Here is a 17,680-nt window from a genome sequence, read left to right as displayed (position 1 = left end):
CATCTTTTTTATGATCGGGAGTCTCTTTCTTTGCTCCTCTCTTTCTTCCTGGGTCCTGTCCCCTGTCAGGGATCCCCTGCATGGGACTCTTCTCTGAATGTGGTACCCCACACCTAGGCCATATGACTCCCTTTTTTTTGCGGCATTTTCTTTTTGTGCAGGGCCCATCCTCAGCTTGATGAACAACAAAACAGCAGATTGCGCACACACTGCTAGCTCCTAGTATGTGCTTGCGCAGAACTCTTGAGACCCATCGGGAGTTGGCGTTCCTAGCACCCACTCACCAAATAGGTAAATCTGATCTCATAACAAAATTAATTGGGATATTAAACATTAGCCTTTAAAAAAATGTTTTTTAAATGTCATTGAGTGCTTCTGTTTGGCTGATATAAATATTGGAGATGAATCATGGGGTTGAGCCGGGGGTGGTGGTGGATAGTGTATACAGGAGGTGGAAGGAAGTGGGGCTGGTCAAGGTGAGGGATTTGTATTTGGAGGAAGGGTTCGCCAGTGTGGAGGAGCTAAGGGAGAGGGTAGAGCTGCCGAGGGGTAGTGAGTTCAGGTATCTACAGGTTAGGGACTTTGCACGAAAGATCTGGAAGGGGTTCCCTAGATTGCCGGAATACACCCTGCTGGAATGACTGCTGCTTCCGTATGTGGAAGGGGAGAGAAGAATTGGGGATATATACAAGTGGCTGGAGGAGCAGCGTGGTGAGCGGGTGGTGAAGATCAAGGAGAAGTGGAAAGCGGAGTTGGGAATGGAGATCAATTGGGGAGTATGGAGTGAGGCACTGCGTAGGGTAAACGGGACCTCCTCTTGTGCGAGGATGAGCCTGATACAGTTTAAGGTGGTGCACAGGATGCATATGACTTGGGCGAGAATGTGTGGGTTCTTTCAGTGGGTAGCAGATGAGTGTGACAGGTGTGGGCGGGGACCAGCGAATCAAGTGCACATGTTTTGGTGTTGTGAAAAATTGGGGAGATTCTGGGCAGGAGTGGTCACAGTCTTAGCCAGGGTAGTGGAGGAGGGGGTGGACCCGGACCCTTTGGTGGCGAGATTTGGGGTCTCAGAGAAGCCGGAGCTCATGGAGAGGAGGAAGGCCGATGTCTTGGCCGTCTCCTCTCTGATTGCACGGTGGTGAATTTTGCTGGAGTGGCGGTCGGCATTGCCACCGGGGATAGCAGCATGGTTGGGTGATCTGTACAACTTCCTGCGATTAGAGAAGATAAAGTTTGAGTTAAGGGGCTCTTCAGGGGGCTTTGAGGAAAGGTGGGGGATGTTTGTGACCGTGTTTGAGGGGCTGTTCGTCACGGGGAGGGGGAATGTGAAAAAGGGGGAAAATCTGTACAGACTGTGTAGTTGATTGTTGGGAAGTATGTTTCCCGGGGTGTTTATTTTGCTGTATCCTGTTTTGATACATGTTTGTAATAAACTACATTTAAATATATAATAATAAATAAATAAATATTGGAGATGGAGAAGCAGGCCGTTTGACTGACAGTTAAGAATCATCCAATCGGGTAACAAGAAGACTGTTCATTTTCTGATTGGCCATGAGAAGGCGGAGTGTTATGGAAATGGGTGCATTCCATGATCAGTGCTGGGATTTTGTGGAGATGGCAGGGGCACCTTGAGGGTGAGTGTGTTGACCAACCAGTTGTGGGGGCATGTGGCCTGGACATTTGGAGTTAGGTGGTCATGTGATGACACCTCCAAGAATACAGAGTTTGCAACTCTAGCTGTAGGCTAGAGTTGATGTACAATGCAGTCAATTTTCCCAATATACTGCCCACCACCAGTTGGTGTCATTGAAATATGCCTGTTTTATCCTCCATCTTTTTATTTCACATACTACCCTAGTGTCATTGCTCACACAGCAATAACAGCCTTATTTGATATTTAAAATTGAGATTTTACGGTTTGTAAATTGTACTATTGTTCAAACTGGTTATTTACATACCAGAAGTTGAAGACAAAAAGGGATCCCAACAAGGAGCATCATAGGAACTAACTTACGTCAAGGATGCAAAAGGAAAGCTTTGAGCACAGACCCCAAAGGCAAACCTATGTCCATGTATGAAATACTTGCCCCTCTGTAAAGAAGTTCAATGGCAATGAGATAACTATCAACAGATGAATGTTTTGAGTGTTTGGTCGCCAGACGTCTCTGAGCTTTGTTGGTGGCATAAACTCTCCCAACCTTTTTATGCTGTGAGTAATAAAGATGACTTCACATAGTGCCCTTCACAACCTCAGGGCATCCAAAAGTGCCTTACAACTAATAACTTATATTTTTTTATACACACAAGATCCCACAAACAGCATTGTGATAGTAACCAGAGGTCAGGTGGAGCCCCCTTTAATGTCTCTTCTAAATGATGGCAACTCTAACAGCAATTTCAGTTTGATTTTGCATTCAAGCCTCTGAAGTGGAGCTTAAAATCATGACCATCTGATCCAAAACACCCAATGAGCCATGGTTACTGGGTTAGTGAGATGCTATAGCTGGAGGCTATGTCTGTGGTGCAAATTACAGGGAAGACAGCAATCAGAATGAGACATGGTTGCAAAAAACAGATGTATAAGCTCATAATTAACAAGTGACCAGTGGGAATAAAATCAGGAAACAGGTGGTTAATCAAGAAAGGCAGGGTCGGATAAACCAGAGAGGCCTTTGTTAAAATGTAGCAATAATTTGGAAGCAGCTATGAACTTCACGTGCTGATGAGCATGACATACCTGAGCACTTGGCTACTTCACATTGAAGTTACTTCTGCCCTGGTCCACAGTCGAATCTGCGTAGATAGGAAATTAGAAACTTTCATGTTTGTTTAACCTAAGCCCCACACTCTGAATTTACTCCCTAAGCTCCTGCCCCTCTCCACTTCCCCCTTTTTCTTAAAAGCCCACCCTTGACGGATCAGCTCGCCTTGCATCTATTTTGCTGCATAAATGCAAATAGTTCCCACTAAAGTCCATTTTATTTCATGAAATTAATGTGTTTAGAGGTGTGTTTCATATTGCAGTGTTAAATGGTTAAAAGTAACATTCAAGACAGTCCTTAATGTCTTCTTTGAAACATTGTTAATGAAAAGAATTGTACTGAGATAAGCTGGTATAAATGAGCACATCTGTTACAACAGTGAGATGAGATTGTGTATTAATGAATTTTTCTTGACAGAGCATAATATATTACTTGATCCGCTCTCCGAAACTGGAAGACTGGTTAAGCAATGAATCCATACAGGAAGCTCTGCATCCGTGCACAGCATGGAATTACATCGACAGGGACCCAGGGGTTTTTAATGTGAACATTGATGAAGACTATGACCATTGCCTCAAGGGAATCTCAAGAGCCAGCTTCTGTAATGCTTATTTGGAATGGATTCAGCACTGCACCAGTAAAAGGACAAAGGTACACAATTAAATGATATTCCTCAATTCACCCTCCCATAATCTCATTCTTGGTCATCATGCTCATTTCCCTTTGTTTCCATATAGTCCATATAGTCTTACATGGAGTGCACATGTAAAAACAGGCCATAATACTAACTGCAAATATAGCAAATGTTGGAAACCTGAAATAAAAGCAAAAACTTAGAAGCTGCTATGGGGAGCGAAAGAAAGTGAATATTTTAAGTCTGTATGACTCTTTAACTCTGAAGAAGAGTCATACAGACTCAAACGTTAACTCTGCGTCTCTCTAGGAACAGGCCTTTTGGTTCAGCTGGTTTATGCCAGTGCTGCGGTTTCCACATAAGAACTAGCAGCAAGAGCCGGCCATCTGGCCCCTCGAGCCTACTCCGCCATTCAATAATATCATGGCTGATCTTTTTGTGGATTCAGCTCCACTTACCCGCCCACTAACATCCAAGGGAGTCAGCAGTCGGGGGGCCTGCTGGATCACCCGACTCAGCTAATTCCCATTCAGATGATGAGCCTCTGGACAACGTTATCCCAGAGCTGATGCAGATGCTAGGACACAGCCGTGAGATTCAGGATGGGATGTCAGTGACATTCCAGCGAATGCAGAACCAGTTGGAGGAGTCTCAAAGGCTACGGGCGCAGGATAAGATGGCAACAATGCATGGCACCGAGGCTATGAGTGAAAAACCTGGAGCCCAACGTCCGAGTCTTGAGTGGTGGTATCCAAGGCATGGCTCAGTCTGTGATGACCATGGCTGAGGGCCTCAACACCATGTCCCAGTTGCTGAGGGGCCCTGTCCAAGATGCAGGTGGACATTGCCGGGACACTGCAGAGTGTGGCCCAGTTACTGAGGAGCATCGCTGAGAGCATCAACATTAAAGGAATAAAGGGTTATGGTGTTCGGGTGGAAAAGTGGAGCTCAGTCCACAAAAGATCAGCCATGATCTCATTGAATGGCAGAGCAGGCTCGAAGGGCCAGATGGCCTACTCCTGCTCCTAGTGCTTATTTTCTTATGATGTAGACAACGGAGAAGTGCCAAGACTGAGAGCGCCAGGTGACGCAGAGGCCTCTGAAGCTCCAACTGCCCCCCATGCTGTGGTGACCCCAGGGTCCTACAGCCACTGTCAGGGAGGAGAAAGCACTGGAGGCCAACCTGGGCCTGCCATCAGATATACCGAATCTACCCCCCCCCACCACCCCCTCCCACACTTCCCCCCTACTGACTGGCGCATCTCGAGGGCAGCGGGCAGAACAGGGTGGCACTGGTCTCCCCAGCTCCAGGCCCTCCAGAGGACGTTTACCAAGGGCATCAAAGGCCACAGGGCACAGAAAGCAGCAGGCTGTCTCCAACTCTGTGCATCCTGGGGTCACACCTAGAGGTCGCACTAGACCCCGTAAGGTCAAGAAGATTGAAGAGCACTGAGGGGGGGTCACTATGTGTAGGAGAAATGGAAATGTCCAATGTTCACTATTAAAATATGTTACACCTGATACATGTGAAGCCTCAGTCCTGATAATCTTCAAAGCACGCCTGCCTGCTCCCCCGGGCACTGTTGTCCAAGATCAAACGCCCCCGATGCAAACTCCGTTCAGAGGATGAGTGTGAGCGCGCTGTCAGCAGCAATACAGGAGTCAGACTTTGGCATAGGCTGAGGTCACAGTGAGTTATCATCACTCTCCTGTATATTGACAGTGCCGACATAGGCCCATTAACCTGGGGTAATGTTACTCTGGGAGGGTTGAACAAAGTCGAGGAGGCAGCGGGGGGAAGGGGGGGGGGGGGGCGGTCGGGGAATGTGGGAAGTGAGGCGAGGAAGGAGGGGAATGAGGGGTGAGGAAGGGAATGGAGGAGAAGGAAGGGAATGGGGGAGGGGGGAGCTAATTGACAAAGCCTCGTCCTATGAGAGCGGGCGAGGATGAGGGCCTCCCTGGTCCTCGGGGCACGCCAGACCCTCGTCGCCGTTTGTCCTCCATCCTCCAGTTCTTCCTGAGAGTCCTCCCTGGACTCGAGCTCCATCCCTGCCTGGTCCAGCTCCTCCTCCTCAGGCAAGGCCGCATGTTCCTCCTCCACTTCCTCCTCATATCTGGCGAGGTTCCATTTGTGGAGCCTCCTCCATCCATCCTCATCCTCCATCGGGCAGGAGATACAAAAGTCTGAGAACACGCACGAACAGACTCAAAACCAGCTTCCTCCCCACTGCTACCAAACTCCTAAACGACCCTCTTATGGACTGACCTCATTAACACTGCACCACGTATGCTTCATCCGATTCCGGTGTTTATGTAGTTACATTGTGTACCTTGTGTTGCCCTATTAAGTATTTTCTTTTTTTTTTGTTTTCTTTTCATGTACTTAATGATCTGTTGAGCTGCTTGCAGAAAAATACTTTTCACCGTACCTCAGTACACGTGACGGTAAACAAATCCAATCCAATCCAATCCAATGTGGGCTACTTGGACCCCCAGATACCTGAAATTTGGTCTGGGTTACTTTAAACAGTAGTTCCTCCAGCTCTGATCCTCACTCTTGGGAGTCCACTGGGATGACTTTGCTCTTACCCAGGTTGAGTTTGTAACCTGAGAAGGCGCCGAACTACCTTAGGAGTGCAGTTATCTTTTGCATGCTGGCTAGTGGTTTCGACATGTAGAGGAACAGGCCATCACATGGATTGAAACTCTTATGCTCTCTGCACCCTCTTCAAATGCCCATCCACCAATCCGCTGATCTAAGGGCGATAGCCAGTGGCTCAATTGCTAGCGTAAACAGGAGCGGGGATAATTGGCACCCCTGCCTTGTTCCGCTGTGCAGCCGAAGTATTCAAGCAGGTGGTGTTTGTCTGTACGCTCGCCATAGGAGCGCTGTACAGGAGCTTCACCCACGTGGTGAATCCCTCTCTGAACCAAAAACGTTCAAGCACCTCCATGAGTTACCTCCATTCTACTCGATCAAAGGCTTTCTCAGCTTCCAGGGAGACATTCACCTCTGGTATACTCTCCCTGGATGGGTTCATTACTATGTTCAGTAGGCGTCAGATGTTCACTGTTAGTTGTCTTCCTTTCACAAATCCAGTCTTGATCTTCCGTGATCACATCTGGCAGGCAGCTCTCCAGTCGCCTAGCCAGAGCTTTCGCCAGGAGTTTCATGTCAGTGTTTAGGGCCTGTATGACCCACACACTATCGGGTCTTTGACCTTCTTGTGGATCAATGAAATGGAGGCCTGGGTGGGAAGGCCCCCTTAGATAGTGAGTCATTGAACATCTCCAGCAGGTGAGGGGTTAGCACTGCTGAAAATATTTTTGTAAAAGTCTGCCTGGAACCCATCCGGTTCCCGGCGCTTTCTCTGACTGCATGGAGTTGATGCACTCCACGATTTCACCTAGCCCTAGGGGTGCTTGCAGCGCCTGTTTTTTTCCTTCCCCGCTACTCATCTGTCCAGCCTATCAAGGAACTGTTCCCTTCCCGAGGCCCCCTAAATAAAATTTCATAAAGGCCTTATTGACCTCATTTGGTATGGCTACCATCCTACCGTTATTGTCCCTGATCTGAGCTCTCTTTCGTGGCAGCCTGTTTTCTTAGCTGGTGTGCAGCATGCGGCTGACTTTGTCTCCATGTTCGTAATAAAACTCTCTGTTCCTGGCGGAGCTGGTGGACTACCTTCTGTGTGGAGAGCAAGTCAAATTCCATCTGCAGCTTTTTCCTTTCTGCCAGCAGTTCCAAAGTTGGGTCGTGGAATAATGCCAATCCCATCTCCAGTATGGAGTTGATCAGCTGCTGCCTGGTTTCCCTTTCCTTCCTGTCCCAAAGGGCCCTATAAGCTATGATTTCCCCCCTGTTCACCGCCTTCAGTGCTTCTCAGAATTTGAGTGAAACCTCCCCATTCTAGTTGCAGGATACTCAATTGTTGATGGCTTGGGATATTTTACCTTTGAATTCCTTATCGGTGAGTAAAGTTGCATGCAGTCTCCTTGGGCAGGAGTGGGGGGGGGCAATGGGCCTGCCTTTCTCCAACCCACCCCCCCCATGATTAGACGGTGGGTGTCCAAGTCCGGGGTTTCAGCCATTGTTTTCTTGATGAACTCTGCGTCGTCCCAGTTTGGGGCCTATATATTTATCAAACCTACCGGGGCCCCTTCCAGGGTCCCGCTAACCATAACGAATTGCCCCCCCCAGTTCCGTCATTGTGTCCGTCACCGTAAATGAGACTGTCCTGCTAACTAATATGGCTAGCCCCCTCACCCTGGTATCGAAACATGAGTGAAACGTTTGTTCCACCCAGCCCTTATTACCTGCTGTCGGTCTCTCTCCGTCAAGTGTGTTTCCTATAGGAAGGCTATGTCTACCTTCAGACTCTGAAGATGGGTGAGAACTCTGGATCTCTTCACCGGCCCGTTGAGGCCCCTCACGTTCCATCTACCAATGTGGTTGTGGGGTGGCTGCCCCTCCACCCCCTCCTGTGGGGGTTAGTCATATTCACCTTGTGGGCCCGGCCTTGTCCAATCGGGCCTGCCCTCGTTTTTGGGCCATTCAAGATGGTCGCCAAATGCTACTATTTTCTCGCCGTCTTCACGTGCAGCCCGTTGCAACCAGCACTCTACCTACCCCACAGCCCCACACGCCACGTCCCGTCGCTCCCCCTCTCCCCCCTTGCCCTTGTGTTTCCCCCTCCTAGTCTCCCCCCCCTTGGCTCTACTTCTCTTCATCCCCCCATACCCCTGACCCCCACCCCCATCTTTTGCCCTTTGTTTCCCCTGAACCTCCCTGTTTCTCCTTCCTCCTGCCAGGCGTCCCCTCTCTCCTGAGAGGCGCGCCGCGGCCTCCTCCTTCACCATACTCGCGGACAGTGTAGTGTAGCGGTTCCCTTCTTGATCTGGTCCCCCTGTCTACCCCCCGCCGCTCTGCCCACATTCTTTCCTATCTTTGTTTCCCTTGGCCTTCGTACTCTGCCTTCTCACCCATATGCGCTTTTACTGTCTAGGCGACGAGACCTATTTTCTTGGTCGTCGTTTTTCTCCCTGAGGCCCTTCTGAGTTTTGAACAGGCTTGCCACTTGCATCTCCAATTCCGTGATCTGGTCTCCTTGTTCTGTGGCGGCCTTTTCCAGGTCTCTAGTCTTTGATACCTGGGCCTCCAGCTGCCGCTCCATTTTGGCCATCATCTCCTTCATGATGGCCGTCGCCATTTCCACCGCTGTGGCTCCGAGGTCGAGGTTTCCCTTCTATCGTCTTTGTTGGCCTTCTTGGTAGGCAGCTGGCACTTTCTAATTTTCCTCTTTTTGGGTTCCTCATCGATGTGGTCTGCTGGGTTTAGGTTGGGTTGGTGGGGAGGGGGGGGGGGTTGTGGATAATTTTGGTGCCCATTTGATGGGGTTAAAGGGTTGTTTTCATCCAGGCGCCACCATGCGTGCGACCACTCATTCCATGGCTGTCACGGAAGTTGACTTAGGGCATACCTGGTGATGCACCGTCAATTACCAGAAAGACGAGAATAGTGGAACAATCGAGGCTTTATTGAGCAAGATGTTGTGCCTCCTGTAGCTGGAACCAGAATGGCTGCAGCATCGGAGAGCACACACTTTTATACGCCGCCTGCTGGGCGGAGCCAGCAGGCAGGGATTTACCGTGGTACCCTTACTATACGGACAGTGACCTTATGGATGCACTTGTGGGCTGTAGCATGTGAAATGCTGCACAGGTATCTGCTTGAGCCCTGGAATGAACCGGTGGCACACCGGTTCAGGGCTGTGGACCTTCACAGCCACCGGGAGCTGGTTTCCTCCTCCTCCACAGAGTGCCAGTCCGCAAGGACGTAGGTGCCACGCTATCTCTTTGTTGAAACAGAGTCTCCTGCGGCACATGCTGTCCGTCATCTCCTCGGAAGACCAACGACACGTGCACCTTGGGCCATTGCTGGCATCCCCCTCTGGGTTCCTTCTTGGCTTTATGGATGGATAGGTATTCAGGGTATGCGGGAGCCACCTGCGTCGATGCTGCTGCTTTCTCTGGCATCTGGACGCCTGCTCTTCCACTAACACCGTGAGGACAGCCTATGTGGGACCGACATAATCATTTTTAAAAAAAAAATGTTGTTATTAAGAATTTTTTCAACAATATTTTCCACCTTACAAACAGCCCCCCCCCCCCCCCCCCCCCCCCCGTAACAAAGAAAAGAAAGCGAACTCGCGTGGCAAGACATGAACATAGCAAGTCAATACGATACAGAACTTTGTACATTGGATTCTTCCCGTACATGTCAGTTTCCGGATCATTCATGTGTTTTCTTGCTCACATGCCCCCCAGAGAAACCCCGCCCCCCCCCCCCCCCCCCCCCCAACGAACGATGTCTCCCCCCTCCCCCCCTGGGTTGCTGTTGCTGCTGTCCGACCTTCATCTAACACTCCGCGAGATGATCTAAGAACAGTTGCCACCCCCTGTAGAACCCCTGCGCAGACCCTCTCAAGGCAAGCTATATCCTTTCCAACTTGATAAACCCAGCCATATCGTTTATCCAGGCCTCCATGCTGGGGGGCTTCGCCTCCTTCCACATTAGCAAGATCCTTCGCCGGGCTACTAGGGACGCAAAGGTCAGAATGCCGGCCTCTTTCGCCTCCTGCACTCCCGGCTCGTCCACTACTCCAAATAGTGCTAGCCCCCAGCTTGGCTTCACCCGGACTTTCACCACCTGAGATATTGTTCCCGCCACTCCCCTCCAGAACCCCTCCAGTGCCGGGCATGACCAAAATATATGTACATGGTTCACCGGACTTCCTGAGCACCTCCCACATCTGTCCTCCACCCCAAAGAACCTACTCAGCCTCGCCCCCATCATATGCGCTCTATGAACCACCTTAAATTGTATCAGGCTAAGCCTGGCACACGAGGAAGAGGAATTAACCCTACTTAGGGCATCAGCCCATAGCTCCTCCTCAATCTCCTCCCCCAACTCCTCCTCCCATTTACCCTTCAGCTCCTCTACCAAAGCCTCCCCCTCTTCTTTCATCTCCTGGTATATCGCCGACACCTTGCCCTCTCCGACCCATACGCCCGAAATCACCCTATCTTGAATCCCCTGTGCCGGGAGTAGCGGAAATTCCCTCACTTGCATGTACCTGAAAGCGTTTCCCAGGGGTAGCCCAAACTTCTCCTCCAGCTCTAAGCTCGCAAACGTCCCGTCAATGAACAGGTCCCCCATTCTTCTAATCCTTGCCCGATGCCAGCTCTGAAACCCCCCGTCCATCCTTCCTGGGACAAACCGATGGTTGTCTCTGATCGGGGACCACACCGAGGCTCCCGTCGCACCCCTGTGCCGTCTCCACTGCCCCCAGATCTTTAGCGTTGCCGCCACCACCGGGCTCGTGGTGTACTTTGTCGGCGAGAGCGGCAGCGGTGCCGTCACCAGCGCCCCCAGGCCCGTTCCCTTGCAGGACCCCATCTCCAACCTCTTCCACGCCGCCCCCTCTCCCTCCATCACCCACTTACGGATCATTGCCACGTTGGCTGCCCAAGAGTACCCAGCCAAATTCGGCAACGCCATCCCTCCTCTATCTCTGCTACGCTCCAGGAACCCCCTCCTTACCCGCGGGGTCTTGCTCGCCCACACAAATCCCATAATGCTCCTGCTTACCCTCTTAAAGAAGGCCTTAGTAATCACAATTGAGAGGCATTGGAATACAAAAGAAATCTCAGGAGGACCACCATTTTAACCGACTGTACCCTACCCGCCAACGAGAGTGGCAACATGTCCCACCTTTTAAAATCCTCCTCCATCTGTTCCACCAACCGCGTCAAATTAAGTTTGTGCAGTGCCCCCCAGCTCCTAGCTACCTGAATCCCCAAGTACCGAAAGCTCCTTTGCGCCCTCCTCAACGGTAGGTCGTCTATCCCTCTTCCCTGGTCCCCCGGATGGATCACAAAGAGCTCACTCTTTCCCACAATGAGCTTATAGCCCGAAAAATCTCCAAACTCCCGTAGGATCTGCATTACCTCCACCATCCCCTCCACTGGGTCCATCACATACAGCAACAGGTCGTCTGCGTACAGCGACACTCAATGTTCCTCTCCCCCTTGAACCACCCCCTTCCATTTCCCTGACTCCCTTAACGCCATGGCCCAAAGTTCAATTGCTAATGCAAACAGCAGAGGGGACAGGGACACCCCTGCCTCGTCCCTCGATACAGCCGGAAATACTCCGACCTCCGCCGGTTCGTGACCACACTCGCCACCGGGGCTTTATACAGGAGCTTAACCCAACTAATAAACCCTCCCCCAAACCCAAACCTCCTCAACGCTTCCCAGAGATACTCCCACTCTACCCGATCAAAGGCCTTCTCCGTGTCCATGGCTGTCACTAACTCCGCTTCTCCCTCCACCGATGGCATCATTATCACATTTAGGAGCCTTCACACATTAGTATTTAACTGCCTACCCTTTACGAATCCCGTCTGGTCCTCGTGAATCACCCCCGGGACACAGTCCTCAATCCTCGTGGCCAACATTTTTGCCAGCAACTTGGCATCTACATTAAGGAGCGAGATCGGTCTATACGACCCACATTGCAGTGGGTCCTTATCCCGCTTCAAGATCAAAGAGATCATTGTCGGGGGCAGGGTCCCCCCCTCCCGGGTCCCCCCCTCCCTTGCTTCATTGAAGGTCCTTACCAGTTACGGGGTCTACATATTTCCTATAAAACTCCACCGGGAACCCATCCGGCCCCGAGGCCTTCCCTGCCTGCATGCTCCCCAGTCCTTTAACCAGCTCCTCCACCCAAATTGGCGCCCCCAAACCAGCCACCTCCTGCTCCTCCACCCTTGGGAACCTCAATTGGTCCAAGAATCGCTGCATCCCCTCTTTTCCCCCTGGGGGCTGGGACCTATACAGTTCCTCGTAAAATGCCTTAAAAGCCTTATTCACTTTCCCCGCACTCCGCACCGTAGTTCCCCTGCCATCTTTGACTCCACCTATTTCCCTCGCTGCCATCCTCTTACGGAGCTGATGTGCCAGCATCCGGCTCGCCTTCTCCCCATATTCATATATCGCCCCCTGCGCTTTCCTCCACTGTGCCTCTGCCTTCCCTGTGGTCAACAGGTCAAACTCCGTCTGGAGACTTCGTCTCTCCCTGAGTAGTCCCCCATCAGGAGCCTCTGCATAGCTCCTGTCCACCCTTAAAATCTCCCCCACTAACCTCTCCCTTTCCCTGCCCTCTCTCTTCACCCTATGAGCCCTGATGGAGATTAACTCTCCCCTGACCACCGCCTTCAGCGCCTCCCATACTACTCTCAACTGCACCTCCCCGTTGTCGTTGGCCTCCAGATACCTTTCAATACACCCCCCACCCTCCCGCACACTTCCTCGTCTGCCAGCAGTCCCACATCCAACCTCCACAACGGGCGTTGGTCCCTCTCCTCCCCCAGCTCTAACTCCACCCAATGCGGGGCATGGTCTGAAATGGCTATGGCCGAATACTCCGTTCCCTCCACCTTCGGGATCAATGCCCTGCCCAGAACAAAAAAATCTATCCGGGTGTAGGCCTTATGCACGTGGGAGAAAAAAGAAAATTCTCTGGCCAAAGGCCTGGCAAATCTCCACTGATCTACTCCCCCCATCTGATCCATAAACCCCCTAAGCACCTTGGCCGCAGCCGGCCTCTTCCCCGTCCTAGATCTGGAGCGATCTAATGCTGGGTCCAGCACCGTGTTAAAATCCCCACCCATTATCAAGCTCCCTACCTCCAGGTCTGGAATACGACCCAACATCCGTTTCATGAATCCAGCATCGTCCCAGTTCGGGGCATATACATTCACCAGTACCACCTCCATCCCCAGCAACCTACCAATCACCATCACGTATCGGCCTCCCTTATCCGCTACTATGTTCTTGGCCTCAAACGACACCCGCTTTCCCACCAGTATTGCCACCCCTCTATTCTTCGCATCCAGCCCCGAATGGAACACCTGTCCCACCCATCCCTTCCTTAACCTGACCTGGTCTGCCACCTTCAGATGTGTCTCCTGAAGCATGGCCACGTCTGCCTTCAGTCCCTTTAGGTGCGTGAACACTCGGGCCCTCTTAACCGGCCCATTTAGGCCTCTCACATTCCACGTGATCAGCCGGATTGGCGGGTCCCCCCCCCCCCCCCCCACCCCCCCACCCCCCCACCCCCCCGACTAGCCATCTCCTATCTTAGGCCAGTCCCGTGCTCGCGCCTCCCGCACCCTCCAGTCCCCCAGGCGGAGAACCCCGCCCCGACCACCTCTTCCATTTTCAGTTCCCCCTCGGACAGTGCCGCAGCAAACCTAGAATCCCTCCTCTCCCCCCCTACCCCCCCCCCCCCCTCCGCTAGATCCACATCTAGCTCTTTTGCTCCCCCCTTATTACTTCCGAGAGTCAGCTGACTTCTGCTGACCCCGGCTTCCCCCGCCTTCCCGTTGATCTCCCCGCGTGGGAGTCTCTCCTCCTCCTTGCCTTCCTCCATCCCCCCCCCCCTTTTGGCGCGGGAAAAAGCCCGCGCTTTCCTGAACCAGCCCCGCCCCCTGTGGTGCAGCTCCTGTTGCAGCCATTATCCCAGCTCCCTCATCCCCGAGTCTCACCTCCCTCCAGCACCGACGCCCACATTCCCCATTATCATCATCTCGTCTACAGAAAAGAAAAAAGGGAAATTTTAAGAATTTGAACCAGAACTCTACCCACATCCCCATCCATCCTCCCACCCATGAATTATTCTTTACCCATATTTACAACCCCATATACAACCAACATCTCCCCCCACAACCACATCCCATCAGTTTGAGTCCAGTTTTTCCGTCTGAATAAAGGTCCAAGCCTCTTCTGGCGTTTCAAAATAATGGTGTCGGTCCTGATAAGTGACCCACAGTCGCGCAGGCTGCAGCATGACGAACCTGACACTTTTTTTGTGCAGCACCGCCTTGGCCCGATTGAAGCCAGCTCTCCTCCTTGCCACCTCCACGCTCCAATCCTGGTAAACTCGGATCACCGTGTTCTCCCATCTACTGCTCCGCACCTTCTTGGCCCATCTCAGCACACTTTCTTTGTCCACGAATCGATGGAACCTTGCCACTATCGCCCTTGGCGGCTCATCAGCCTTGGGTTTCCTCGCCAGGACCCGGTGAGCCCCTTCCAGCTCCAGGGGGGTCGGAGAGGCCTCCGTACCCATCAGCGCATGGAGCATCGTACTCACATACGCCCCGGCATCAGCTCCCTCCACTCCTTCGGGAAGACCCAGAATCCGGAGGTTCTTCCTCCTCGACCTGTTCTCCAGGACCTCAATTCTCTCGGCCCACCTCATGTGCACCGCCTCATGCGCCTCCATTTTTACCGCCAGGCCCAGGATCTCGTCCTCGTTGTCATTCATTTCATCTTTCACCTCACAAAGCTCCACTGCCTGGGTCTTCTGGGTCTCCTTCAGCCCCTCGATCGCCAACAGCATTGGCGCCAGCACCTCTTTTTTCAGCTCCTCCACACCGCTTAAGGACCTCCTGCTGGTCCGGCCCCCATGCTGCTCGATCTCTGCCCTCCGCCATCTTGTTTTTTCCCCCTCTATTTTGCCGCTGCTCCAGAGCCTCTTTTTTCTCCGCTCTACCGCTGATCTCGGCCATATATCGTAAGGGGGGACCTTACTGCACCTTCCTACATGGGATCAATTCAAAAAAGTTCCGTTGGGGCTCCTCTGGAGAGCCCGAAAGTCCGTTGTCGCGAGAGCCGCCGAAACGTGCGGCTTAGCTCCGCATCGCCGCAACCGGAAGTTCGGGACCGACATAATCAGCCATATTGTTATATCCGTAAGGATTTGGAGAAGGAAAGAGACTGAAAATTAGTTAGGGCTTTCACCCCAGGACCTCAAATCCCCCAAACATCCCCCACACTTAAATGTCTCGCCTTCTATTAAAGTGCCATCCTCCAAACCAGTTGTGCTGGAAAACCTTTGCACAATCACCCAGGGCCACAGCAGGAGCCCGTAGACCCCAGACCCCTGCCGGGAACATTAGGGAGGCCGTGCTCAGGAGCCTTCCCCTGATCGACACAATAATCCTTTGATCGCGAGGTTGTCCCAGTGCTGAAGCCCAGCTCTTGACTGTTTGATTGTTGGCTGCTGCCTCTATGGTGCTGAAGCTTCTCGAGGTCAGGCAAACTGTTCAGGCTTCAAAGTTTGATTGAATTAGTCATGCAATAATCACCGTCTGAGACTTGGCACGTGTTCCCACGAGAATCCACTTGAGCAATATTTCATTGGCAAAAAATGTGAACATGAACAAAGATTTGAAAATCAACTACATAACATTCCACATATCACACTAACCATTAATCAACAAGGAAATGTCACCGTTCCGTATTGATACCAATACATAATAATAATAAATACAAAGCTATATCAGCTCATCTTCATTAAAAAAAAACACACAGTATCACACTTCACCGGTTCCTCAACAGAAATGAAGGATAAGCCTGAGAATGTGTTATCATGTCCAGAAATTTGTCCTAGAAAGGATCTGTTCACCATTGCGTTACTTGTTGGTTGTTCCACATATGAGTGCCATTCTCTGTCCAGGAGCCGCAGCTGTGCAGGCACTCCCACATGGCCCAATCTCATCGGAACCAAATCCAGACATCCACATATTCCGCTGCCACTCAACATCCAGTTGACCATCCCTGACTTCCAGTCTGTTTGACCTGCGGTGACGTGCTGATTACATACAGCACTCACCACACCAGAAACCAAAGCATCAGCAACCTGCAAAAGCATTTCTTCAACATCTTCATCAGGTTACTCATTTGAATCAATGTTGTGCACCAGATCCTACAACGTCTTCTTTCTAAAAATCGGATTGCCTTTTAGACTCGTATGTCCCCCGGAGTTCCAGGTTGCAGGTATTTTAGAAAAATTTGTCCTTCTTTCAGGCTGTAGAAAAAGAAGGAAACAGCAACAGCAGCTTCCTGGCATGTGCAGCTACAAGCAGCAGCAAACCCAACCTGCAGCACCACTTGAGAATAATTTGTTTATTAAACAGTCAACAGTGACAAAGATTTGAAAATCAACTACGTAACATTCCATGTATCACTCTAACCATGAAACAACAAGGAAATGTCACCGTTCCATATTGATACCAGTATAAAGCTATATCAGCTTATTTTCACAAAAGAAACAAACACGCGGTATCACCCTCCATGTGTCAGTGTCATTCTCCGTCCAGGAGTTGCAGCTGTCTAGGCCCTTCCACACATCCCAATCTCACCGGAACCAAATCCTGGCATCCACATATTCTACTGTCGAGATCTGGAAGTCGCCATTGGGAATGGACCGGTTAGATAGCAAGCTGATTCGTTCCTAATTTTTCAGTTCCATCATTTTCTGTCTTTATTTTATATTTCCAGCAGCTGCAGTATTTTGCCTTTCTAAGAGTGATCCATTTCGTCCCCATGCAAATATCTCCCTTTCCTTTTGAAAAATATTATTGAATCTGATTTCACCACCTTTTCAGGCAATGTATTCTAAATATACCAACTCACGGCATAGAAAAGATTTTCCCCATTTAACCCCTGGTTCCTTTGCCAATTATCTTAAATCTGTGACCTCTTGTTACTGACTTAGAATCTTGTTATCCTTTTTGCAGGGTGAATGGCCTCCCATCATTGTGTTACATGAGTCTGTGTCTTAAGTTGTGCTCTCAAGTGTACGGTTATGAGTTGCCTGTAATGCTGACCTACCTATTCTGTGTTGTGTTACAGCCTATGAGAAGTGATGGAGATTCCTCACTCGTAACCCTTTGTTACAGCCTCTCTATTTTTGGCAGAAGAGCTTTAGGAACAGCAACACACAACATGTCCATCAGGTAATCTGTCACGGTTTCAGCAAATTCAGTTGTCAAACATTACAGTGCACATTATGAATAAAATCATTGTCACAATCATTGAGATTCTGTGGGTGGGGATGAGGGTAGACTTTAAACTGAGAGGAAAAATTACAATGTAACAGTTTCATTTCCTACCAATCATCAATGGACTAAATCATAAATATAAAGCGGAGAGCTGTGAGATACGTGATATCACCTCCACATCTATTAACAGTTAACCATTCCCGAGTGGAACATAACCTGAACCCAACTTCACGCTCTCCTCCTAAACTCACCTTCCTTATTGGAAATTTGTTGCTGGTGGACCTCTCTCTCCCCGATAATTCAGCACCTTCCACCACCGTTCCCCCATTCCCTGCTGACCAACTATAGCTTTCCTTCCAAAATGG

At 50.7% G+C, this 17,680-nt stretch overlaps 1 protein-coding gene across 1 annotated transcript in view; it reads left to right on the top strand.

Annotated features, from left to right (window-relative positions):
* LOC140411422 (pecanex-like protein 2) overlaps window positions 1-17,680 on the top strand; it is a 429,375-nt gene that overhangs the window by 280,849 nt on the left and 130,846 nt on the right. The window contains exons 28-29 of the mRNA XM_072500529.1: window positions 3,183-3,416; window positions 17,167-17,270. Coding sequence (XP_072356630.1) covers window positions 3,183-3,416; window positions 17,167-17,270 — 338 coding nt within the window. The remainder of the gene's footprint in view (window positions 1-3,182; window positions 3,417-17,166; window positions 17,271-17,680) is intronic.

The sequence above is a fragment of the Scyliorhinus torazame genome, chromosome 4, assembly GCF_047496885.1.
Source record: "Scyliorhinus torazame isolate Kashiwa2021f chromosome 4, sScyTor2.1, whole genome shotgun sequence".
NCBI classification, from domain to species: Eukaryota; Metazoa; Chordata; class Chondrichthyes; order Carcharhiniformes; family Scyliorhinidae; genus Scyliorhinus; species Scyliorhinus torazame.
The sequence above is the reverse complement of the archived record's forward strand: the minus strand, read 5'-3'. Positions and strand labels throughout refer to the sequence as shown.